This window comes from Phoca vitulina, unplaced genomic scaffold (assembly GCF_004348235.1).
Source record: "Phoca vitulina isolate PV1807 unplaced genomic scaffold, GSC_HSeal_1.0 scaffold45, whole genome shotgun sequence".
In the NCBI taxonomy this organism is placed as follows: Eukaryota; Metazoa; Chordata; class Mammalia; order Carnivora; family Phocidae; genus Phoca; species Phoca vitulina.
In genome coordinates this window covers 199,292-226,237 of record NW_022589748.1, presented here as the reverse complement: position 1 = coordinate 226,237, position 26,946 = coordinate 199,292, and the positions used below count along the sequence as shown (strand labels likewise).

Sequence of the window (26,946 nt, the reverse complement as noted above, 5' to 3'; positions counted from 1 at the left end):
TTACCCCCCATGCCTCCTTCCCCAGGGATAGATGTGGCTCCACCTATCACAGATCCTTTTTTCCAATTCTGCCCTTTCTGGAGAGAGCCACCTGCCTTCTCCGTATTAAGAGAGGGTAGGGGTGCCTGGGTGGCTTGGTCGGTTAAGCATCTGACTCTTGACTTCAGCTCACGTCATGATCTTAGGGTGGTGAGACTGAGCCCCACCTCGAGCCCCTAGACGGGGTCATGCTCAGCAGGGAGTCTGCTTGAGATTCTCTCTCCCATTCCCTCTGCCCCTCCCCTACCTCGAGCCTGTGCACTCTCAAATAAATAAATCTTTAAAAAAGAGAGAAGGTAAAGTTTCCTGCCAAGGCTTTTACAAGAGCAGGTTGCAAGTTGTTCCCCTGGTTTCTGGAAGAACCCGGAAAAAGTCGCATACTCTCAGAATAGAAGATCACAAAGGGCATCCGGCCCAGCCCTCCCCCATGCAAAATCCCTTCCTGTGCAGGCCCCCTGAGGCCCCCCAGCCATACCTGAATGAACTGATGCAGCTCTGGCTGGCTCCTCAACAAGCTTCTTTCTTCTGCCCGTGGCTTCCACAAAGGCTACTCCTGGTTGCGCAGCTGGTGCCCAGCACCCCCCCCAAGGGCCACCATTCACCTTATCAGGGAGTGATCAATGAATTGTATGGTTATCACAACTTGCCAACAGAAGGCAGCCGAGTAAGTGTCTCGAGGAAGGGGTGCCTTTTTCTAATTTGTCTGAGTCCTGGTAGTAGCGAGGCAGAACTGCTTCGCTTATCTGCCTTACTTATTGCTGTATCGCTTTCTTTTTCTTATTCCTAGTACGTGGCCTCACAATAATGTTTGCTGAAAAGGATTTTTGTTTCTATGTCTTAGGACTCATGCAGAACAAACTGAATCCCTCTCGCAACCCTCTTTAGATATTTGAGGGCAAAGACCAAGTTCCCAGTGAGTTTTCTCCTCATCAAGGAAAACCCTTTACTGGACACATGAGGTGGTTTTGCTTTTGTTATCCTGCACTTGGACCGCTTCTCTTTTAAAACGTGGAATCCGGAACCAAATGTAGGGCACATGATAAAGATAATCCAGGTAGGGTAGAGTGAGACTACCACTTCCTAGGCTCAAGAATCCGGTGTGGAGGCCATGCTTTAGACTTGGCAGCAGCGGTGAGCACTTGCAGAGGTACACGGGTAGTTTGGGACAAGCAAGGCCCCTTAAGCCTGTACAGCAATTTCCATTATTCCAGAGGTAATCTGGCTCCTTGGAGGATTTGGGATTGCAAAGGGATGCGCATCAGCTGAGGGAAGGGCATCATCAGCTCCACTAGATGCCTGTGGACGGTTAACCATTGCACTTAGGCTGCTCCATAAATGTAGTTGTGGGATCGCGTGACTCACGAAGGGAGAATTGAGCTCATAAAGGAGAACAAGGGACAATGAAGTAGTGGAGAGAACCTGGTTGCTTGAGTCACACACTTGGTTTGAAAATCCAGCTCTAGGGGCACCTGGCTGACTCAGTCAGTGGAGCATGCGACTCCTGATCTCGGGGTTGTGAATTCAAGCCCCGCGCTGAGTGTAGAGATTACTTAAAAATGAATAAGTAAACTTAAAACAAACACTAAAATCCAGCTCTGCCATTTATTTGGTGAGCCGCTTCACTTCCTGGGCCTGTTTCTGCACTTGTAAAACCAGGCAACTGTCTTTGCAAAGCTGATGTGTGGATTAGAGAAAATTCATGGTTATTATTCCTGAGTGAAGGAGAGAGAGGGGCTGAAGGTCAGCCTAATACAAGCCACTGACAAGAGTTTCAAGGAAACGGCCAAACATTCTAGAAAAGGGAGAACGAAGACGAGAGAAAATGCTGTTAAGAACACCAGTGATCGGGCGCCTGGGTGGCTCAGTTGGTTAAGCGACTGCCTTCAGCTCAGGTCATGATCCTGGAGTCCCGGGATCGAGTCCCGCATCGAGCTGCCTGCTCGGCAGGGAGTCTGCTTCTCCCTCTGACCCTCCCCCCATCTTGTGCTCTCTCTCATTCTCTCTCTCTCAGATAAATAAATAAAATCTTTAAAAAAAAAAAAAAAAAGAACACCAGTGATCTTTTTGCGGTGCGATTTAAGTGCTTGGGGAAGAGCTGAATTCCAGGAGCTTTAAGAGGGAGATTGGCGGCAGAGATGAGAAGTGGTCATGGTCCACTTGGTAGACAAATTTGGTAGCCAAAAGGAGAGGACAAAGTCAGGCAAAAGATTGTCTTGCTCCTTAAAGCTACAGGCGGGTGCTTAAACGCAGAACAGGTGCTGCGGGGTGAGGAGGAGCACGGAGGCACCAGAGAGCAAGGCCAGGGGCTCCAGGGAGCAGGAAGGACCAGACAGTGAAGCACGTCCCAGTGGCCTCAGGCCCCTGGGAAGGAACACAGGTGCCGGCATCTGCTGAGAGTGACGTGAAGCCGTGACCAGCATGGGGGTTTGGAGAGCAGGAGACACCTGCACCGGGAACCTAAGAGGAGGCAGTGAATAGGATTCTCCAGCAGGGTAAGGGTAGAAGATAGGTGGGCACGTCTGCATGTTTCCCTCGGGCTGCTGTGACAAAGGCTCAGGAATGGAGGCAGGGGAGGCAGCCACCAGGTTTGACGCGGACTGCACAGAGTGGAAAGTTGAGGAGGGAAGCTCCTGGAAGGAACCCTGACCCTTGACTCTTGTGTGCCCTTCGGGCTGCTGTAAGGTTCTAGTCCTCTCTGTGCCCAAGGCTGATTTTAGCAGCTCAGGGCTGGAATCTGCCACAGGGCCCATCCTCCACAGCAGTGACCAAGCTCAAGAATGTATTGGATTCCTCCCCATTTCTGCCTGCCCTGTCCCTCACTTTGGTTCTCTGGAATCACTTCCTAAAATAATCACCTGCACACAAGCCCTCACCTTAGGTTCTGCTCTCTGGGGGGCCCAGGCCAGGCCAGTGGCCCAGGAAAGGTGAACTTCCCCTGAACTGGGATTTCATTGTGAAGATCAATGCAGAAAAATACATTTTCCCCCCACATGTGCCACCTTTTACTTACTTCTTTAAAAAAAAATTGCTTATTCCACTGTTGCCCTGGAAAGCAAGCAGGGCAGGAGTCAGTATTCTGGAAGGACCCCGAAACCAAAGCAGATAGAACACTTTGTGCCTTGATTCTGGTCTCTAAAAAGGGTGAATAAATGAATTATTTAAATGAGACAAAGTAAAAAAAAAAAAAATCGAATGGAGTGTGTTTCACTATTATTATGCAATAGCAAAACCAGGTTATCGGGTGAGAGGTCACAGTGTGAAGGTCTGAACTATCAGATCACATGCTGACCATTAGGATGTTTAGCTTTTTCTGAGTTTCATAAATCGGTCAAAGGTTGTACTTTAATGGTTCCATCTTCTGAGAAAATCGTGTTTGGGGGAATCACTGAAAGCTACTTTACGCCATAATTTTTTATCTGGTTCTCCTCCTTCCGAGAAGCTACCTAGAACTCCAAGCTCCCGTGAAGGAGGACACGTTCATCTGCGCAAGGAGGGCCGCCTGCGGGTCACGGTTCCAGTTTTTACCTTTGGAATTATGCTTTTTTGCCTCATCTGAAATGTGTGCATTTATGCAACCAAGAGTGAGAAAAAACAAACGCCAACCTTGCGACCTAGAGGTGATAATTTATTGTTTTACCATGACCCAGAAGAGAAACGACATAAAGAGATATTTATTACAATTCCCCATAATTTCCTTCCCCATCTGCTCTAACACTCGTCAGATACCACCAGCCTCCTAAAATGGACCACTGACTATAAATGCATTCAGTGGTACTTTGCTGCCATTTCTCATGATGGAAACTTTAGTCCTCCATCAAGTTTCCAAATTATTTCCAATAGAGGAGTTCCCTAGCTTTTTAAAAAACAAACCACTTTTCCTCTAAGATTCCACTATTTATTCAAAGAAGCCTTCCTAGAAAGGTTAATGAGGATTCTAAATGAACAAATTCAATTTAAAAATCACTTACTGAACATCTACCAAGCATCTGGACTCTTCTAAGACTAGTGAAATGAAAGGCCAGGTTTCAACAGCAATAACTTAATTCTGCGGGTACACAAAGACAAGTTTCTTCTTTTGGTCTAATTTATTCTAAACTAAGAAACTAGGGTCTGACAAAACAGGAAAGGTTTGTCTTATCCAGTCTACAGAAAAACAAGACAATGCCTGAGTTAGCTCTCTATATAGATTTAGGCTTATGATGTTGACCTGGTTGTAATAATCTATATTTAACTACAAGTTAATAAAAATACATATGTTCATTTTAAAATAATCGCTGATTTTGCTTACAACGCCCCCCCTTAACCTTAAACTCATATTATTTTTAGACCAAGATTTTCCTGCACAATCACCGTCTGTTGCCCCCCCCCCCCCAATCTATTTGTTCTCACGGAAGAACCCCTGCTACTAGCAGAAGCAGCTCTAAGCCTAACATGCTTTGTCCTTGCTAGGGCAGAAAGAAACCTTACCTAAACTGTTCAGAGGTTGAGGTGAGGGGGAAGGCAAGCGAGCACTGTCCAACACACCTGAGTTGGGGCGACTGCAGCTGCCTAGTCCCTTCCCTGGACCCAAGGAACTTAAAACCCAAGTCTGAAACTGGAATGAAATCCGAGTTTTAATGCCACCTTTCACTCACAGGTCTCATTTTTTCTTCTTAGTATCTTAAAACACTTAGCCTCACTGCTTAATGAGTGCTTCTGGAAGGGAGAAAGTTTGACTTCAAGACCAATTAGCTTTGCTGACTACTGTGTAACTCTTAAATGAGCCATGATTCTTTAAGTAAATGGAGGGGAGAAATCTTAAAGACTTTTTTTTTTCTTACTGTTAAAATAACATTGTTTAGAAGTCAACCTAATGCCTCTCCTTACCTTCCACTGTTTTAGGATAAAGAGAAAAACATGAGGTTTGTGGTATCCACTGTTAAACAGAACCGGACAATATGAAAACTATGTTCTCATGTTAAGACATTCTGTCAAATGAGATGTCCAAAGTGTTTCTCCAACTTTTGTGTGACCTGCAGAATTGGAGATGGCTTAGCCTCCCTATAACTTCAAGTTTGCTTTACAAAGCTTTGAAAAGTAAAACAGATAATTTCATCTTCAGATAGAATAAAAAATTAATTTGAGTAGCAAAATAAGTAACTGCTTTTAAATGTACAGTAGTGTGTCCATTCTAAAAACAAAACCTAAACCTATGTTAGGAAAACTTTTCAAATAATGCTTTTTATTGAATTCTCCAGTAGTAGTTGAAATAAAAATCTACTCTAACTTCTACGAAAAGATCTATTTATACCATTTAATTTTCTCTTCTCTGATTCTACGTTTCACTTTGCAACCTGCAGACCTTCATGGTTTCCCAAATGGGGAACCCAGCCCCCTCATAAATATTTCTGAGAAATTGCTCAGAGTGGGACACACAAAAAATATGGCTCCTCTGGCAAGTATTGCTGTCACCGTTTGACTACGTTTTAATACTGTTACTCCAATTCGTGTAACCAAATCTTCCATGAGGATGGTAGGATGAACCTGGTTAGCTAGCTTCTGATGAGGACTTCAGGGTGACCAGACCCTGGAATAAAAGGTGATCAACTCTAGGGTAAAAGGGAGGAAAAAATTCCTTCATAGCTACAAATCTTCACAAGCCTTCCAACAGTCATGGGGAAGGAACAATCCGGGGAAGTGAGTGGGGGGCAGGGAAGGTACCCAGGAGTACAGCCAAAGGGAATACTACAAAATGCTTCTCCAGCCTTGTTAGAAAAACTTCCTGCCATGCCAGGAACTGGATGCATCTGTGCCTATTTTCCAGGAAAGGGCCCATCTTGGTGCTTTGCTATCCCAAATTTCCTAAGCATGAAGATTAATTAGTGGGGGAAGCGGGACTATGGTTTCCACAATCTGGTCAGGTTAAGTGGTCCACTGGCCTTCCCAGGGCACCCCCCGCTCTCAATTCACGGAGAAGCCCCACCCCCCCCACCCCCACCCCCACAAGCTCAGAGAATCCATTCTCTTTGCCTGGAATGGTGAGCTGGCAGCTAAGGGGTCCACTTCCTGGCTTTGAAGAGAAAACGCCCAGGAAGCTGCAGATGTTTCTAGGAACCATTCCATTCTAGAGCCCTATTAACCTGTCTCTCCTAAGGAATCTCTGAATCTCCTCTCCTGATTTGGTAAGCACTAAACTATGAAGGTTTTCTCTCATTTCCCCCCTCCTCAGGTCTGTAAACTGACTTTTTGTCTATACCCACATCACCTCCTTCACTACTCACTCCAAAACTTTGCTCTTTTGGAGTGACGTGTTCTGTCAAATAGATTAAAATAAAGTACATTATCTGTTTACAGGGAATACAGAGAACTGGGTCAGAGGTACAAAACATGGACACTGACATTGCGGTCATACAAAATATATATAGAAGTACCCAGCATGAACAGTTTTTGCCTTCTTTTTAGCATTTCCCCACATTTTTTCTTCTTCTGTGGATCCTCTGGAGTTAAGATCGAGCTTCCTCTGCAGTGTTTCTGAAATTCATTACATGATTGGAACATACTGACAGAATTCATTTTCTGTCCAAAGCAACGAGTGGTATACATGAAAGTTCTCCTCACGTACAGTATTAATAAAGTTTATTTACAGCGTAAGCTTTCTGATGCTAAGGGCTGAGATAGGATGGAAGGCTTTGCCATACGTATCGCATTCATTAGGTTCCCTTCCGGAATGAATTCTCTGATGTATGTGAGATGTCAATGGTCACACACGTCAAACACGGCAAACTCTCTGTACAAAGTTAGCACAGTCTCACTTTTATGCCTTGAATAAAATACTAAGTGTCTTAGCCTATCGAGATGCCTCATATTCTGAGATCTATATTCTCAGGCTGTAGTTTTGTCTGCCAGGCTGGAGTAGAAACAAATTCCCCAGAATCTGAAGGATTTCACTTCTCTTCCTGGCAGGTTTATTTAATAAGGTATTTTCTTAAAAACCCTTCAAAAACTTCCATTAGGTCAACTAGCATGCTAATGGTTAACTACGGAGTACTTCAAGCCCGTCAAGAACTTCTGAACGTCCCGACGCTAATGAGCTGTGGTAAGCCCTTCTGACCATGACCCAGTTACACTTCGCGCTGGGCAGCTGATAAATGGACGTGACGTGAATGGTTTTAATAAACAGCCCAAGCCTGGCTTCTTCAGAAAACGCGTTTTCAAATGGCTGCTTGAAGGAGTGCGTCTGCCGAAGACCTGAGGCAACCACGGTGCCCACCCCATGGTTGGCACAGGACAGAAACGCGAGGCGCAGGTTGCACTGAACTTTCAAAACACAAACGATGACTGCATGATGGCAGCATGTAGTTGCGGCCGAAGAAAGGCCCATGTGGAACCAACCAAAGTTCACTGCCTCTCCAGAACAGTCGGCACTTTGATTGGTGCCCGGGCTGAAGCGCCTCGGTGCTCTCAGGGCTTCCCGGGGGCAAGTCTCTGCTGACGAGCACCAGCAGGTTTGTGTGAAGCCTCCACCGTGGCTCACTTTTTGAAGAAAACCTTAAAAGCACTTCTTCCGCCTTCATTTACTATAAAAAGCCATTAGGTATACTCTTGCGGAGCATCTCCTGTTGTTCTTAAGCCGGATGGATGGAATTCTCCCGGGCACCAGGGGACTCCCTTGAAGTTTCCGCAGGGGACACTGATGGAACTGCTTAGAAGCTCCAGGTGGTTGGTCCCAGTTATGGAGAGAGGCCAAAGAATCACTGCTGCGCACAATTTTAGTTTGGTCTGGAACTGAGGCCACAGCTGCCCCCACCCCACTGGTTCCCCATAAAGCCAGGGCGTCTGGTGGGCTTGAGTTGTCGGTCAGGGAACAACTGGTGAAGGATGACAGTTTTAGTCGTTTCTTGAGGGAAAAACTCAAACTCTACGTGGGGTTCTCCCATTAGGCAGAGAGTCTTCAGGTCTGCTCTTAGTCTGTTTCTAAGTTCCTGCAGGGCTGTGCACCATCATTTGCACACTCTCACGAGCAGAGACCTTTCTCCCCGAGTCCCTGAGGACTGCCTATGACGCCCAGGATACCTGGCTCTCCTGCGTGTGTATCTGAAAACCGTCTGTCACTAGCTTCTAGGCAGCCGATTGCTTCCTCCTGCACAGACGACGGAAAAGACCAGTTTCCTAGCCTCCCCTCAGTCTTCAGGGATGAGAAACAGAAAAGACTGCAGTTCAACTATCATACAACCAACCACATCTCAGCTTGTCGATGAACTTCCCAGAGCAACACACACATTGGGGAATTGCCAGCTGACGGTATCAAACGCCTTTGCCAACATTCGGGAAAGTGTGGGGGGAAAATGCACTCTACACCTTTCCTTGTTCTGAAAAGCAACAAAATCCATGTCTTCTGCACTGTATTATTCAGTCACAAATAACTGAGAAAGTGCCTAAATGATCATGCTGTTCATCAGCTGACTGAAGAGAATTCTGGCTAAGATCTTTCGCCCCAGAAAGATGTCAAGATACGGCCTTAGTAAAAGTTCCTATTTTTCTGAAAATGATGACGAGAGAGTCGTTTCTGGCATTCCGTGGTTATTTACTCACAGATTTGTGTTTAGAAAAGTTTATGCAGGCAGCTACCCAGCGGCTTTCTTTTACACTCAGGATAAAAGGAGCTTCAGACCCTGGAGCTGTAGCATGCTCAGACTCCGAAGGTCCTCTTCCAAAGCTGGGCCAGGCAACCCTACTTCAGGTACTCCTGATTCACACAGACTTCACCGTAAGCGTAGAAGTCCTGGTAGAAGTCAGGTGTAACGAGTACCTCTTCCATGTTCAGCACTGTATCCAGTGCTGTCGGGACACAGAGTGATCCCCTGATGTTCAAAGCATCTCTTTGGGGAGGGGGCATGATGAAAACTTTCATACACGAAACAACGGAGGATTAAAAGACAGTCTACAATCAATCAAGTGCTAACTTGTGGAGAAATGCATTTTGGAGTGCAATAGTGCTTTTGGGATTTCGAGAAGGGAGAGAAGGGTTTTGAATCATTGTTGCCATTTCAGTAGAATTTATCTCAGCGATGAGGATAGAACCATCTACATTTGTTGGAATCCTTTGGAACTGTAGACTGGTGCACATACCCTCTTTCAGGAAGAGCTAGAAATCTTTGGTTTGATACCGATCAGCACAGTCCTAGATTTCTATAGCTTTGGCAGGCTACCAGTGATCGTATATAACTTATCGTATACATAACTAGTTTGAGCAGCATGTCCCAATGCAGTTTGTTTTAACGGTTCCTTGTTTTTGAGAAATAAGGTAGAGCAAGATGTTGGCCAAGTAGGGCTTGTTTGCAGCAAGCAGCTTTAAAACCCCAGTATTGCCTTCACGGAGCCAATCTTGATCTTTCAATTCTATGTTGTGGTTGCTGAGTCCGAGAGCGCCTTAAAGGTATCCTCATTACTGAAAAGCTTGACATTTGACTGTATGTGTGCTTTTATCTTGTATGGAAATATCGTGCGGGTTCTCCATAGGACTAGCTTTTCCCTGCAGGGGCCGTATGGAAGGATTACATGCCCAGAGACGATGCAAAGGCGGAACACTGCTGATGGAACTACAAGGATCCTGAAGTGTGATTTTTTTTTTCCTTTTAATCCGTTGAGGCCTTCTTTTTTTCCCCTCTGTGGGCACACATCTCTGAAGTAATTCTGGAAACAAAAGGGGGAAATGGCTTGTTGACGAATTCTCACTTTACACACAGCTTTTCAGGAATGCGCCAAACGCATCGAGGGAGGCGGGGCTGTACTCAGAGGCTCGCTCCCTGGTGTGGATCCTGTGATGCAGAGTGAGGGTGGAGCTCCGGGTGAAGGCCTTGCCGCACTTAGTGCACTTATAGGGCTTTTCTCGGGTGTGAATCCTCCGATGCAAAATAAGGTACGAGTTTCGGTTGAAAGCTTTTCCGCATTCACTACATTCATAGGGTTTCTCCCCTGTGTGGATCCTCTGATGTTTAGTAAGGTCTGAGCTCTGGCTGAAGGCCTTCCCACACTCGTTACATTCATAGGGTTTCTCTCCAGAGTGGATCCGCTGATGGAGAATGAGATTCGAACTGTGACTGAAGGCTTTGCCACACTCATTACATTCATGAGGTTTCTCTCCTGTGTGGATTCTCTGATGCAGGACCAGGTTTGAGTTAAGACTGAAGGCTTTCCCACACTCACTACATTCATAGGGCTTCTCTCCAGTGTGGATTATTTTATGGCGAATAAGGCTTGAACTCCTCGTGAAGCATTTCCCACATTCATCACATCTGTGGGACTTCGCTCCCGTTGGAGCTTCTTCAGAGGCGTTAAAGTTTGAACTCAGACTGAAGCTTCTTCCCAAACCTTTACCCTTCTCCCTTGGACCTCTCTCTCCCGCGGTGGGTTTTTTTTCCTTGACTGCAGCTGGCCCCGAATCTCTTTTTTCTCTTCCTGTTTTTTCCTCAGGGTTTCTCTGCTGCCTTTCTACTGTTCTGCCCTGCTGTTCACGTTTTTCTCCAAAATCTTTCTGGAATCTTCCTGTTGTCTCCCCACGTGACGCTGAGTCTTCTGCGATTTCAGCCTTTGAGGCTGACTCCTCATTCTCATTCCTGTTTTCACAACCTGACACAATAGAAAATACAAATGGCACCATTTTCTTTTGAATATGTGGGTTAATCAACTGACACTGTTTTCCTGGAAGCTTCTACATGCCTGCAAAATGACCTCACAGTATTAATCGGGGATAAAATATAAGAAAAGCAGGGGGAAAGAATCGGGACAACATGGAGTAGAGTTGGGGAAGGAGAGGGTGGGCTGAGTGGGAGGAGAGCAGAGGGAGCGCAGGGAGAGGATGGGAGCGCACATGGGGGTGGGGGAGTGAAGAGCAGAGGGAGCAGAACCAGTTAGGGAAGGAAGGGAGGAGGAAAGAAGGAACGTTAAGAGGTCACAATTCACAGTTCTAGGATTTGGTTACCCAATTATTAATATGAAGGAATATATGTTAAAAAAATCATGTTCTGTTTCTAATATTAAGTAGGAGTTTGAACAAAGAGAATGGACAGGTCCCTCCTAGAAACGATAAGCGGTACTAGCCCACAAAGGCAGGCATATATATAGTTAATAAAGGAAAAGCGAATACTCCGATTCTGGGAGATTTTTAACAAGGCCACGGTTAGTGGACAACACAGGAGCTCTCGACTTGGCAGGTCACTTGGGTCTTCAGACACAGGAGTCTCTCTCCTCCAGCGAGAGCAGCAGAGCTGACAGTGCTCAATTATCAGAGTGGAGGGTGAGGAAGTTGATTGGGGCATTAGTAAACGTGACTAAAACCTTCACTGACAGACCACTGAGAGTACCTGAGAACAGAAAAGAAACTGAGAACAATTCTGGATATGGCCCCTGAAGGAGATGATGTAAAAAACCAAAATCTTACAAATGCGAAGTTGATCCTGTCTTTTGGCAACCAGCACATTAAAACATTGGAATACATCTTTATTGTAGTCTGCTAGATTCTGTGTGTCATTATTTTTAAATTGAGAGTGAAAATTGTTCAATGAACATGCACGTTTTATACTTGTCTAGATTTATCTAAGAAAAAACCCAAGTTATTGCAACTCTATTCTTTATTTAGTTGGCTTTAAGAGCCCTTTCCAAGTGGGTCTGCACTATCCCAAAGAGGCCCCCGGATGCAACCACGGAAAGCTGAATAGTATCTAAGCCCTGACTTTAGTGATGAAATCGCCGTAAATACCGAACCAACCGTAAGAAGAGGAAATCGGTCCACTTCTTTTGAATTCCAAGCCAAGGTCCTTGGTTATTGGGATAATTCCCAGACTGTCTCCAACTACTGTTTGCTTTTTGAAGTTATCACGGGGTAGGTAATAGCCAGCTAAGAAACACAGATCAGTTCTTTGGCTTAATTTTCAGAATCTGGTCCAAAGAGCAAGTACCAAGAAACTACCACCTGGTTAGGTCTATGGTTCAAAACAAAACCTGAGGCTTCTTTAGTAACTCTGTGTCTTCAGTTCCCTTCACTCACCCTCCCTCCGTCCTCGTAGGCAGAAGTCTCTCTGTGGACATCCCATGACACAACTTATTAGAGAGCTGCTTTGCAGTACTGTCTTCTAGGGATTGAGGGAAGGGGACAAATGGGAATGTTTGTCAACTGGGTCACCTTGTCTTATCTGGTTGATGCCTCTGAGAGCTTGTTTCTGTTCTTACTACATGTCCAGGAGCAGAACTGTCTGTACAAGATCACCGTTAGGTTTGGAAACGGGGAGTCCTGATCATAAGGGAGGTCACAGGCACAAGTCATGAGTAATTACACAAAGCTGTTGTGGAGCAGCGCTCACAGGATGGAAGAAGAAAGCAAGCCCATGGAAGGATGCCTGTTAAGTCCAGGAATGCGGTCCTAGGTTAGGATTAGACTGATGATGATCAGGTCTCACCCGGACCTCTATAATAGGAAATACAGATTCTATCCCCTCGACAGAGGCACCTACATTACAACCGATGGGGACTGGAGACAAATCCTAGCTATCAGAGTGGTCGAAGAGGCGAGAACTCAGAACATAAGAATACTTCTGATTTCAAACAGCAGAAACTACCTAAAAGTAAAAAAATCCACTTGGAATCAGGGAATCACGGTATCAGGCTTTGGGGTTTAAATGAACACAAACGTGCTCCTTCTCTATCTGGCCTGAAGAAAAGGGGCTCAGCAGTCTCTCAATCCTTGTCAACTCTCAACTGAACACATCAGAGATCCCACAACTAACGAAAAAAAGACGCAAAACAATCTTAGACAATAATCCTGCATCAGTCTTACCCTGGGAAAACACGTTCCCATAATTCTCCTGCCTGTTGTCCCTACTGAGATTCCTCCGAGCCAGGTTCTGACATCCCCATTCCTCCAGGATGAGGGACACGGCCATGTCCTCGATCTTCACCATTGCCTGAAATAATATGAGATCCCCACACTCAGTTCTCCCACAGCTCAGGGACAATCCCATCACCCAAACTTGGAGTCAGGGACAGAGTTGACTGCAAGCCTGCAGGATGCTGGGAAAGAAAAGGGGATCATGCCAGGCTCTGGTGGATGGGGAGGGTGGGAGTGGGGCTAGTCTGTGGGAAGGGGCATCAAGATTGTGTCCGGGGTGGAGAGAGCTAGAAGAGCTCCAGGAAGAGAGGCGGACACGAGGGTCTCAGGAAGGCAGAGGGGCCCACCGCTCACCTGGGAATCTGCCGTGAATAGTGCAGATGCCATCGCCTGGTCTCTGGGACTCCCCTCGTGATGAGGGGCAGGAACATGGGTGGCAGGGAGAGCTGAGGGAGGAGAAAGGAGCTGTGAGTAAAACCAGCTCTGCTCTGGGCCTCCCCTCCAAGAAGGGCCCGGGGCACTCTCTTTCCTGCCCAAGCATGTTTGATGTTCAGTGTTCAACTACAGAAACTCTAACGAAGAAAAAATATGACCTCTGCTTTTCCAAGTCACAAAAGGGTCCTTAAAATCACCTGATCCAATCCCTTTAGTTTAAAGAGGGGGAAACCAAACACCGAGAAAGTAAATGACTTGCCTAATGTCACACGGCTAAGAATGGCAGAGCCAGAATTACAACCTGGCTTCCTATTCTTCCTTACCTACAGAAGTGGGTAACTTCCGGTTCATGATTCAAGTTGGGCTCACAATTTAATTTTCTCCAGTCCAAGAAACAGTACCAGAGCATCACAATCTCACTCAGTTGCAGAAAATACAACACGAGCATTAACAATCTTTAGTAGTAATATCTTGAAACACAGGGCACAAAGGTGGTCTTTTCTGGCCATTTTTGGTCCTCCTACTTTTCTCCCTCACTTAGCCACGGTTTTTTGATTAAACGTATGCGTGGTTCAAATGTCGATGAGACACTAGTACGCATAAGTGTGGGTCGACACTAATCTAATACAAGACAGTCTATCAGACGATCACACAAACTACAGTGTGTAACAACAACTATACAAATTTTTAAACCACAAAATTAAAATCTTCCCTTGCCAAGTAGTATTAGATTTGGTAACGTTACTGGATAAACAGAGAATGTTACTGAGCTGCAAAGACATAAGAGAAATGAATTTGAAACTGAATTACTAAACCTTGTAACTATTTCAGACCGTGGAGTTATAAAACAAGCTAAAGCAAAATGTGCAGAAAGACCGAGTATCTAGCATCTTAACCTTCCGAGAATTAGGAAAGACTCTGGAAGAGGAGTAGTGCTGGGAGGGAATTAAGGATAAATGCATATGGCTGAATTCCCTGGAGAACTATTTACTAAGTATCAACTGTATGTGCCAGGGGCTCTAAACCTGCTATTCTGGTGCCAGGAAGTGCTAATCAAGCACTGAAAACTACAAATATTCTCCTCAATGTTGATTTCCCCCCTGTGGAGTGTGGAGAGACCTCGCAAGCCCTGTACAGGACATGACTGGGACTGGATGGTCAGTGGTGGATCAGTCAGCACAACACACTGATTTACAGATTCCTCCAGAATGCACAGAAGAGAATGTTTTCTGAAGCTCTAATATTCCTGCCTTAAATGTCAGCACAAATGAACACAATGATTAAGGAACGTACCTTTAGCAACGCTTATTGAACAATGGGACTTTTAATATGGTCTTGTTTTTACTGATATTCTATGTACCTACTTTGATTTTTAAATTGAATAAAGACATTGTTAATATTTCCCTCAAAGGAAAAAAAATTTAAACTGATTTTTATGTATAACCCTGAAATGACATTTCTCCTATTCCTCAAACAAAAACAAAGTATTTTCTTCCATCCTTTTCCCACTGTTTGAAATTTCTGAAAGCTAGAAAAAGAGGTTATATGACAATTTTATACATTTTAAATTAAATGAATTTAAAAAAATGATCCTTTTCAAGGTAACTTATGAGATTAACCAGAGTGTTTCAAAACCCAGGCTGGTAAATATATAACCTCTTCCCAGCAATTTCTTGTAAAAAAAAAAAAAAAATCTGCTGGACGTTCAAAATGCTAAAAATTCCAAGAATAATGTAATGCCCATCTAAGTTCATGATGTACATTTCATTTACCTTCTCAGTAACATTAACTCCTTAGGCTGGTCTGTAAGTTAGATTTCCCCCAATATTTAGTAATAATGACAATAATGTGTAATGATAAAAACACAAGCATGCTTTTTTTTAAAAATTACAGGCCCTCAGCAACACAGAGAGGGCACCCCCATCCCGAATAGTTTGCTTTTCCCCACATGAAACCTTGCTTCTTACCGCGTGACTGTAAGAGGCGAGGTTTCCGGGATGAATGCTTGAAATGGGACTGGGTGGCCTCATGATGAAGGTCAAAGCTCGAGGACTCCTGCACTGGATCCAGAGGCACCATCCCCCTTGTGAGCATTTCAGGTCCGTGAACTTGACCTGGGACCTGAGGACAAACAGGGTGGGCTTGTGGGTAAATCACTTTTTAAATGGGAATTTAAACAAACAAAAAGATGGTAAGCAGACCAGTGGATGCAGGAGAAGGAAGCCAGCACACCTTTCAGTACCCAAGCAGAGCATAAAGAGTAACCACAAGGACAACTACGGCCAGCTTTAAATTGTAACTTGCTCTTTGTTCCAGCCTTAAAGCCCATGCGCTGCTTACACACAATCGGTTTCACCTCTTCTTACCTGCTGTCCTGATAGATCAAGCTCCAAATCTTCCAGAAGGGTCACGGCCTCCTCCCCACTATCGGGACGGTATTCCTGCAGCCAGACTTGGAGCTCCTTGGGCAGGATGGAAAGGAACTGCTCCAGCACCAGCAGCTCCAGGATCTGCTCCTTGGTGTTGATCTCCGGTCGTAGCCACTGATGACAAAGTTCTTTCAGTCGACTCAGAGCCTCTCGAGGCCCAAACGTGTTCTGGTAACAGAAGTGCCTGAACCGTTGGCGGAAAATCTCTGGGTCGGGAGGAGGCGTCTCCTGCAGGCTGGAATCCTGCCCCCACATATGGTCTTCTTCATCTTCCTCTTCTACCTTCACTATTACGATCCCATCCTTCTCCTGGGCAGCCTGTGGGGACAGACCTGTGGCTTCCCTGGACTCTGCAGTCATCATTCAGGCTCAGGGGGCGGACTTGATCCAAATAGGGTCTGGGCTCTCCTTCCTGGCTTAGGAGATGTTTGCTGAAATGTTTCAGTGCTGTTCCTGACACAGTAAACAGAATTATTAGTGCCTTTATGAAAAGTGACCTGTATTAGCACTTCACACAAGGCTGCACATCGAAGCACTGAAAACACCTCTGAAGAGCAAAAGAAAAAGCCTCCAGAGGCACGCTGTTTTCACTGTCACTTTATATACTAAGGTTTGCAGAGGGGTTCCTGGCTGCCTTTGGTCGGTAGAGCAAGTGACACTCTTATCTTGGGGTTGTGAGTTCGAGCTCCACATCAGGTGTAGAGATTACTTAAAAATAAAATCTTAGGGCGCCTGGGTGGCTCAGTCAGTTGAGCATCTGCCTTGGGCTCAGATCATGATCCCAGGATCCTGGGATCGAGTCCCACATCGGGCTCCTTGCTCAGCAGGGACCCTGCCTCTCCCTCTGCCTGTCGCTCCCCCTGCTTGTGCTCGCTCTCGCTCTGACAAATAAATAAATAAAATCTTTTAAAAAAAGTTATTAAAAATAAAATCTTAAAGGGGCACCTGGGTGGCTCAGTCGGTTAAGCATCTGACTTAGGCTCAGGTCATGATCTCAGGGTTTTGGGATTGAGCCGTGTTGGGCTCCCAGCTCAGCAGGGAGTCTGCTTGTCCCTCTCCCTCTGCCTGCCTCTCCCCTCGCCTGTGCTGTCTCTCAGATAAATAAAATCTTAAAAAAAAATTTTTTTTTTCAGAGAGAAACCTCCAATAGGCCAATTCCACCCTCGGGGTGTCTGCCTGAGTCCAAACACCTCACCTCCAGGGGCGGCAGGTTATGACACCAGGCTTTTATGGCACTCAGCCCAGCAAGAGCCGAGTGTCAGCAGGGTGCCAGGCACCAAACTTCAAGCAGTACACGCATCATCTCATTTCCTCCCACAACGGCCCTAGCAAGGAGGCACAACCGCTGGTGTTTTTTTTTTTTTTAAAGATTTTATTTATTGATTTGACAGAGGAAGACAAAGCGAGAGAGGGAAACAAGTAGGGGGAGCGGGAGAGGGAGAAGCAGGCTTCCCACTGAGCAGGGAACCCGATGCGGGGCTCGATCCCAGGACCCTGGGATCATGACCTGAGCCGAAGGCAGACGCTTAATGACTGAGCCACCCAGGCGCCCCCGCTAGTGCCACTTTACAGATGGCGTGTTGCGACTGACACCAACACTCTCCCTTGGTTTAATGCCGAACTGTCCCATGTCACCGAGTGTGTCCCAAGGAAAAAGTGGGAGCCTCCCTCCCCCACACAGAGCTGCCAAAGTGCCCTCATTTCACTTGCGCAATTTTAGGTATTGTGATATTTCCCAGTTTATCTGAGACGAGGTATGTGGAATAGTGGATTATTTTATCTAGCTTGAATGAATCCTGCCTTCATAAAAGAGACAAGTACGGGGGCCGGGCAAACTGGGTGAAGGGGGTCAACTGATAGATTCCCAGGTCTAAGATAAATAAGCCATAGGAATACAATGTCCAACGCGGTGACTAGAGTTAATAATACTGTGTTGCATATTTCAAAGTTGCTAAGTGATCTTAAAAACTCATCACAAGAAAAAACATTCTGGGCGCCTGGGTGGCTCAGTCAGTTAAGCGTCTGCCTTCAGCTCAGGTCATGATTCTGGAGTCTCAGGATCGAGCCCCACATCGGGCTCCCTGCTCAGCAGGGAGTCTGTTTCTCCCTCTGACCCTCCCCGCTCTCGTGCTCTCTCTCTCTCTCTCTCAAATAAGTAAATAAAAATCTTTAATTAAAAAAAAGCAAAAATTTGTAACTGTGGTGACAGACGTTAACTAGATTTACTGTGGTGATCATTTTGCCCAAATATCAAATCATTATGGTGTATACCTGCAACTAATATATTGTTATCTGTCAATTACAGCTCAAAAGAAAAGAAAAAAGACAAGCAGCTTAAAGACTCTGGAAGAGAAACTACAATTTGAAGAAATACTAATGGTACAAACACACGTGAAGAAACAAACGACACAGAGGAAGCTTCTACAGAAAGGTTTTACTCACCCAGATAAGGAGATAAAAACCAATGTCAATCTAAATCAAACAAGATGTCAACCAATAAGTGACAAAGCTACTTCAGAAAAAAAAAGTGCAAGGAAAGACTATTAGGAGAACAGTTGTATGCTGGGAAATAGCCTCCACTGTTCTGTAATTTTAACTGCCAAAAATGATACTAAGTATCCTGGAAAAACCTCAGCATCTATACATTTGAAAAACTTGTAAATATTTTCTACTGTTTAAAATCTTCCAAATGAAGAATTTTATGGACCTTAAAAATCTGTTTTTTAAAAACATAAAACACCTTTTGATTAGCTTTTTTTATTTTTTTATTTTTTTTAAAGATTTTATTTATTTATTCATGAGAGACAGAGAGAGAGGAAGAGGGAGAAGCAGGCTCCCAAGGAGCAGAGAGCCCGATGCGGAACTCGATCCCAGGACCCTGGGATCATGACCTGAGCCAAAGGCAGATGCTTAACCATCTGAGCCACCCAGGCACCCTGATTAGCTTTTTTTAAAGTAGGCTCTACGCCCAATGTGGGGCTTGAACTCACAACCCGCAAGATCATGCCCTATTGACTGAGCCACCCAGGCACCTCACCTTTTGATTATCAGTTTTTAAGAACAGGTGATTTGGGGTGCCTGGGTGGCTCAGTCGTTAAGCGTCTGCCTTCGGCTCGGGTCATGATCCCGGGGTCCTGGGATCGAGCCCCGCATCGGGCTCCTTGCTCTGTGGGAAGCCTGCTTCTCCCTCTCCCACTCCCCCTGCTTGTGTTCCCTCTCTCGCTGTGTCTCTCTCTGTCAAATAAATAAATAAAATCTTAAAAAAAAAAAAAAAAGAACAGGTGATTTAAAGGTATGGAAAATGGAAATGTACTAGCTGAATTTCAACAACCAAAATTTAGCATGGTGGACAGGACCAATCATGAGTTACTAAGCCGAGCTGACAATGTGTTTCTTCCACCTGAATTGACAAATCTTTGTGAGGTATCTTTTCAATTCAACAGCACCAAATTCAAGCTTTAGAGACAGAGCATCCAATTGCTGTACCATCCAAAGCCAGAAATTTTATTTATCTTTTTAATTTTTTTGAGGGGTTGAGCTTCTTAATTTCATAAATCAGTGTCCAGCCTGGCCTCTCACTGCCAGGCCTATTTATCTTTTTTAATTAATTTATTTATTTTATTTGAGAGAGAGAGAAAAGAGTGAGCACGAGCTAGGGGGAGGGGCAGAGGGAGAGGGAGAAGCAGGCTCCTCACCGAGCAGGGAGCCAGACATGGGGCTCCATCCCAGGACCCTGAGATCATGACCTGAGCGGAAGGCAGACGCTTAATGGAGGGAGCCACCCAGGTGCCCCTAAAGTCATGAATTTTATTTTATTTTATTTTTTTAAAAGATTTTATTTATTTGAGAGAGAATGAGAGAGAGAGAGAGAGAGAGCATGAGAGGGGGGAGGGTCAGAGGGAGAAGCAGACTCCCTGCTGAGCAGGGAGCCCGATGCGGGACTTGATCCTGGGACTCGAGGATCATGACCTGAGCCGAAGGCAGTCGCTTAACCAACTGAGCCACCCAGGTGCCCATGAATTTTAAACTAGCAAAGCATTTTTAATTACATGGCTCTCATTAAAAAAGATTATTAGTAAGTGTGGGTGGAAAAGGGATCACATGCATTTAAAGGACAAAAATTATTTTTCAATAGCACAATTTAATGTATTTTTTGTTTTATTATACAAAATGCTGGGAAAATAATACATGTATACTATTTTTATAAATAATTTTTACAGATAGGAATGTGTGTCCAAAAAAAGGTTTGGAGATGACTGTTTTTTGGCTTGTTTGCAGCAGAACGCTTCATGAATTTGCATGTCATCCCTGTGCAGAGGCCATGCTCATCTCTGTATCATTCTAATCTTAGTGTATGTGCTGCCGAACCAAGCACTGGAGATGAATGTTTTAGTGGCAAAGACTATGATTTTAATCTGACATTTATCACAGGATTAGTTTTTCTATCTTACTTTTTTGTCCTTAAAAAAATTAAAATCCTTATTAAAGTAGCAGACTGTGAGAAAAATAAAAAACGCTACATCCAAAAAGGCTTTCTATATAAACTGAGAGAATGTGGGAATTCAGTCATTTTTTTCAATGATTTTAAGCTGGTAAAGCCCAGTGCAAACCATCCTCCAGCCCTTCCCGCTGACTTCCTTCAGACCCCTTCTGCACCCACCCTCCTTGCTGCAGTAAGTATGTTTTTCAACTTCAGAGCAGCTTTAGTCAAGTCCTTCCAGCTACAATCATCCAATTTCCTAAACATCTCTCCAGATCTACAATATGCAAAGTGTCCTCCTAGACTGACGGGAACACAAAGATGAGAAGCCTGATTCCTATTTTTACACAAATAACTATAGTACAAAGCAGAATGTGCCAACCGTTCTACAGAGGTTTCAATACCAGTGCTAGAGAAGCCCGAGAAGTAACTGATGTGTCAACAAGGCAGCTTCTAGCAAGAGGCACCCTGGAGCTTGGGGCATCAGAATAGCCAAGACCTCCCTAGGAGCGCTTCCTCCATCGGAAGAGGCGGTGAGTCGGCAGTCCACGACATCACTCCTTTGGCTAGCTAGCTTCTTCCCAACTGGAGGCTAAATAATTCCTATGAACCTTAGTTTCTCTAATTTCATTCTGAAAAGTCAAAAGAAAGACTACCTTTTCCTGCTACGCCTCCCACAATTACTTCCCATCACCCTAATTCAGGCTCCAGATCTCCTGCCTAAATTGGTGACAGGGTCCCAGTTTCCCCAGCTGCAATCTCTCCCCAGTCGAAACGAACAACAAACTGAGGAGGTCAGTGCACTATTGCCAAAGAATGCTTCTGCTCATTCCCTCCTTCCCCTAAATTAGTGTCAGTGAATCCTTGGTATCTACCAATTTCGTGTTCAAAGAACACACCCTACTCTACTTTTCCAGTCTTATCTCCGAGTAGTGATCCCCCCATATTTCAGCCTATCTGACCATTCATGTTCCTGACGCACAGGGTGTGATGTTCCATCTTCACGTCTCTGCTGTGCACAATTTCCCACCATTACAACTTTGTTGGTCAAATTTTTACTTACTTGTCAAGATGTAAAATCTCTTCTGACACTCCAAATTAAATAAGGTACCTTCCTCTTTTGAACACCCTCAATCTTGCTTTGTTCCTATTTATGCCATCTATATTCTCCTTATATTATCATTATTTGGACTGCAGTTCCTATCACCCCCCAACTAAATTCTAAGCCCCTCAAAGACAGAGAGTCTTCTTTGTACTTATCTGTTACAAGACCTGGCAGTTTAATTCCATTAAATTGAGTAGAAGAAATAAGAACTACTCAAAATACCACCGCTCCCCCTGCCACTTCTTATTTCCCTTTAGTGGCAATTAGCGATCAGATACTCTACTAATAATTCAATCACTAAAGCCCAGAATCTCACCTTCCTGGATTCCTCTCCTTACATGGATTCAGTCTCCAAGCACCAGGGAGAATGATCTAATTCCATCAAGTCAGGCTTCCTCTCTTTGCTTCCCTGCCTTCAGTCCCCTCCCTGCTACTTCATGTCCTACCTTACTATGATTATTCTTACAAAAACTCTATGGCCTTCCAAGAGCCACCCTCCAGTACCTGGTCCCAGTTTCCCCTCACACTTCACTGTCCATCATCGATTTCTGCTCCTCTCGTGCGTGAGCCTTTTCCATCCACAAAATGAGTATCTCCTAAATAGGCCTTGGATTCTGATCACCTTCCTTTACTCACATCACAAAGTCTGGGATTTCCTCTCCCAGTCTTCTCTGCCTTTTCAAATCCTCCGTATCCTTCAGCACTTAGCTAAAATGCCACTCACCCCTCACTGCTGTTCAATTCAAGAACATTCACTCCTAGAGGCAAAACTGTAAGAGCGGATGTTCACTGAGCACTTTCCATGGAGCAGATATTAAGTCTTTCACGTAACAATCTTAGCAGGTAGTAGCTACAATTATTATCGCACTTTACACAGACAAAACTAAGGTTTACTGATGTTAAATGACACCCAAGGTCATACAGCAATTAAATGGTAGAGCCAGGATTTGAAATTCCGTCTGTGGGACCCCTCAGTTCAAGCTCTAACCATCATTCCGTCCCAACACCTGGGGTAAGGAAGAGCTTCTGTGTACACACAGATTCTTTTTAAGAGGGGGGCCTATGAGGATGACCACCCAGGAATGGGCCTCATCTGCCATCTGCAGTTTTCACCAGAGAGCGGTGTGGCTAAGGAGACACAGCAGGAGATGCGAGTAGGAATCACCTCAAATCTAGCCAGGGGGGACCATCCAACAGGATAACTGAGCAGGACTGGTGCGGAAACTTAATCTCTATTTTTATGAAAATTTTACCCTGTCTCGGCTATACAAAGGAGGATAAAGGAAAGGAATCTTTTTTCTTTTTTAAGATTTTTATTTATTTATTTGACAGAGAGAGAGACAGCAAGAAAGGGAACACAAGCAGGGGGAGTGGGAGAGGGAGAAGCAGGCTCCCTGCTGAGCAGGGAGCCCGATGTGGGATTTGATCCCAGGACCCTGGGATCACGACCTGCACCAGAAGCAGACGCTTAACGACGGAGCCACCCAGGCGCCCCAAGGAAAGGAATCTTGATTTGTGTCCCACCTAGGCCAGAGTTTTAAAGAGTGCGTTACTTTTTGGGGCGGTTGGCTGACTCAGTTGGTGGAGCATGCAACTCTTGATACTAGGGTTGTGAATTCAAGCCCCACGATGGGCACAGAGCTTGCTTGATTTAAAAAAAAAAAAAAAAGAGTGGATACTTCTCGAGTCAATGGAACTCAATAGGAAGAGACTGAAGAGGAAGTGAGACACAAAGGGACAGAGATGAGGGCACGGGCACGTTCCCTCTTCCCCAGTTATGACAGGTCCTCTCCCCCATGCGTCAACATTTCTGCTCCTACTCTGAGAAAGAGAAAAGTCACAACAGCAGTGGAAGGGCTGGATTTTATTTTAGGTTTCTCAGATGATCTCAGCAAACAATCTTTTCTCCTCTCACTAAACTTCTGGCCCAACTGCTCTCTGCCAAGTCCTTATCTTTCTCTGCAATTTAATTTTTCATAACTTCCTCCTCAACTGGACCACTGCTAAGGGTATGTTTCTTTGTTTCCTTTTTCTTTTTTTAAAGCAAGCTCTACTCTATGCCCAAAGTGGGGCTCAAACCTACCAACCTGAGAACAAGAGTCATCCGCTCCACCAACTGAGCCAGCCAGGAGCCCTAGGGTAGGCTTCTTTGTACCTCTTAGACCACTTAGTACGATTCCTTGCAAACATTAGTTTTTAAGAAGTAATTGATTGAATTTACGGTGTTACTATTTTTGTGCCCACTCATACAGCACTCAATACTGCCCTCAAATCAGCCCCAGGGGCTACCTGGAAGAGTTTCAATAAACTGTACCACCACTCACCAGCCGGTAATTTTAGGCAGATTAATTTCTCTCTCTGAATTTGTGCAATGGGGATAAAAATCGTTATTTTCCTCACAGAGTTGTTGTGAGGATTACATGAATTAATGTATGTAAAGCACTTAAAACAGTGTCCGGCATTTGGTAGGCACTAGACAGGTGCTTTAATTTTTTTTCAATAAACAGTAAGAGATGTAAGTGTGCTCTACAATTTTCAGCCCGCTTAAAAGACTAAGCAACAGGAGAATTCCTGTAATACTGAGAGCAGCACAGCTTGGAATACCTACATTCTAGTCTCTCACAAATAAGTTACATATCCCCCAGTGAGTTATTTAACCTCTCTGGCACTTAGTATCCTTATCTAAGGATAAGGGGGAGGGGAGCAGAAAACTACCTCTGGGGTCCCTCTGTGCTGAAAAACATTCTGACACCCTATCTGATTTAGATAAGATTACCCCCAGCAACTGGTTCTCATTGAGGATAAATATCAACGATTTTCTTACAAAAAGGGCTTGGAGTTACAAGCTCAGTTTATTCCGAAGGCTATTTTCTAAACAGGCCAGTACCTTTTCCAGGGCATAGTCTTGAAAGTTTAAACAAACTGCACCACCCCTCCCGATTTTTTAACAGAGGTTTACTTGAGAGAGAGAATGCGAGAAAGCACAAGCAGGGGGAGCAGCAGAGGGAGAGGGAGAAGCAGGCTCCCCACTGAGCAGGGAGCCGACACCAGGACCCCGGGATCATGACCTGAGCCGAAGGCAGACACTTAACCGACAGAGCCACCCAGGCGCCCCCAATTTTTTTTTTTAAATATGAAAAACCTCCCTTTAAAAGACAGCTACCTACACAAAGAATACCGAGACTACCTGAGAACGAAAAGGTAAAATTTAACGTAACCACTCACCTGTACTTAGATGCAACAGAACGTTAGAAAAAAATTAAATGTTTAGATCAAGTAGAGAATCAGAAAAAGACTATGTGTATTTAAGTAGCTAGTTTCCCTGTTGATACTTTAATACCGGTGAAAACTGCCTGAAATCACTAACAGGCATCTTGCCCGGTAATTCAGAGACAACACAAACTTGGGAGATACATTCTGGGGCAAATTATCATAATGGGTCACTATGTAATGTAAGCTATTTCTCCACATTTGGCCAGCATATGTACTAACAGTACTTCGTTGATCTGGTTACAATGAATTCTCCACAATCCCATTCAACAAGTATTTACTGACCACCTCCAGTCCGCCTAGCACTGGCCTGTACAATAAATGCTTTCTTTGGTCCCAGGCCATGGAACAGCCACTCTCGATAATGAAAAGTATCTTATTGTGGACTGGGAGGCACCGCAGGAAAGGGACGGGAGGGGCGCCGTGTCAGGCTCGACTGTAGCTGAATCTTTCAATTACACTGACCAAATCAAATAATTTCAAGGTTGGAAGGGCCTTTTGAGAAAATCGAGTTCATTTTATTTAAAGATGAGAAAACTGAGAGCTGGAGAAGAGTCCTGTATCACCCAAGGTCACTCAGGCAATCAGTCTCCTAAGCGCTGGTGCAATTTCCACAAACTCCCTTCACTCTTCACCCACTCCAAGACAAGCAGATTAATTACCCAGAACTGGAAAAAAAAAAAAAAAAAAAAAAAAATCCACCTAGTCTTCCGGAGAGATCATTTCTAAAGGTTTTCAAAATATTCCGCAAGGCGGAACGAGAGAGTGAGATGTATAAAATCCGAATCAAGTCTTTATCCCCTCTAAGCTTCAAATACTCTTTAATCACCGCTTGGGGGTGGGGGGTGGGGTGAGAAGCAGGTGATTTGGAAACACGTCAGCGGCACCTCGAAACGTGTCCATTGCTCGGCCTTCCCCGTTTTTCACCTCGAGGTCCTGAAGGACCCCGAAAAAAACCCAAAAAACCCTCTCAGTGGAATCAAAGCAAATGGCGACGAAGGGAAGGCAGTCAAATCAGACAGGGGTCGGCTCGCTCGCGAACCCGGTTCTCAGAAACGTCAAACGACGATGACGACACTGCGGGCGCGGGGCCCGGCTTCTCCCCAGGTCTCCGTGCACCCCCGGCCACTAGACCCTCGCCCCCTCCCCGCCTGGACCCGGGGGCCGGCGCTTCCAACCGCCCGGCCTGGGGACGAACAGGGGCTTGGGCTCTGTCCACACTCCGCCCGGGCCGCCTGGAGGGGACCCCGGGGCCGCGGCTGCAGAGCCCACCCTCACGCACACACCCGGCGGCGGCGCCCGCCCTCCCCAGAGGCCGGCCCCAAGTCTCACCGTGAGCCCCGGGAGCGGCCTGGGGGCGCTGGGCGAGAAAGGGGAGCTGACTCTGGGGCTCAGGCCGGCCGAAGGGCGCTGCACACGGACCTAGGCCCTCCCGACGCCTCGACACAGACACAATGAGTCACAAAGGCCGGAAGTGTGTCAGCACCTCGCCTTCCGGGACTGCGCTGCGCTTCCGGGTTCTCTCTAGGAGCGCAGGAGGATTTTGCATCTCGGTTCCCGAGTCGCTGGACCGCGCTCCTGCCCTGGGTGCTCCGCTCAAGCCTCCAGCCGCGAGGATCCCCCCCGCCCGGCGCCGGGGACGGACGGGAGGCGGGGTTCAGCTGACCGGCTCCCGCACCAGTCCATATGATAATTCGATTTCTGCTGTCCTTTCCATCCAGTAATTATAGTTATTGTCGAGCAATAATAATTCTTAGTAATTGCTTGTCTGTGGCAGAGCAACTGAAACCAGGCTGTGCCAACAGAGGAAGATCAAAATGAAGCCAGGGGTGGCTGGTTTCACAAAACTGCCGTGGTAGCTTCTCTCTGGCCCTGGAGCTGTCGGCCAATCGAATGCATGGTGTTTTCCAATATTTGGCCTGTGGACAAAGGACATATTTCCACAACCAACGTAGCTGTAAGAGCCTGTGTTTTGCCCATGTGGCATATGCTATTACAGCACTCTGAAAACTTTTGCCCTCAGGGTGCTTTCACAACCTTCACCTCTGGCTTTCATTTTCACCTGACAAAGTCAACCTTGCTTCATTTTCTGTGCAAGGGTGACCCGGCTTTAATGGTTGTAACTTTGCTCTATGTTCCAAGTCAAGTTCACGAAAGAGACTGAACTTAGTAGTGGGTGCATGACTGCTATTGCTTGGGAGAGATTACTTAAAAAAAAAAAAAAAGTTGAAAACTAAAAAACAATTACAGTATCATTAAATGAAAATTGCAAAGTGGAGAAACATAATCACTCCTAATCCCTCCCCTCTAACCAGTCTGTGACGGC

General features: G+C 45.4%; 1 protein-coding gene and 1 non-coding gene across 3 annotated transcripts; both read right to left on the bottom strand.

Annotated features, from left to right (window-relative positions):
* Nucleotides 1-6,019: 6,019 nt before the first annotated feature.
* ZKSCAN1 (zinc finger with KRAB and SCAN domains 1) lies at nt 6,020-26,141 on the bottom strand. Of its 2 annotated transcripts, XM_032430764.1 has the most exons (6): nt 25,953-26,141; nt 15,703-16,218; nt 15,304-15,457; nt 13,256-13,347; nt 12,851-12,977; nt 6,020-10,647 (listed from the first exon to the last, which is right to left on the bottom strand). In XM_032430764.1, the coding sequence occupies exons 2-6, from the start codon at nt 16,126-16,128 to the stop codon at nt 9,755-9,757; spliced, it is 1,692 nt and encodes a 563-aa protein (XP_032286655.1). In that variant the 5' UTR covers nt 16,129-16,218; nt 25,953-26,141; the 3' UTR covers nt 6,020-9,754. The 2 variants fall into 2 exon arrangements, with proteins under 2 accessions (XP_032286655.1, XP_032286656.1); XM_032430765.1 differs by lacking the exons at nt 12,851-12,977; nt 13,256-13,347 and having other exon boundaries at nt 25,953-26,095.
* LOC116648892 lies at nt 20,037-20,140 on the bottom strand. The gene has a single exon (XR_004302582.1). It is a non-coding gene; the product is annotated as a U6 spliceosomal RNA (small nuclear RNA).
* Nucleotides 26,142-26,946: the final 805 nt, after the last annotated feature.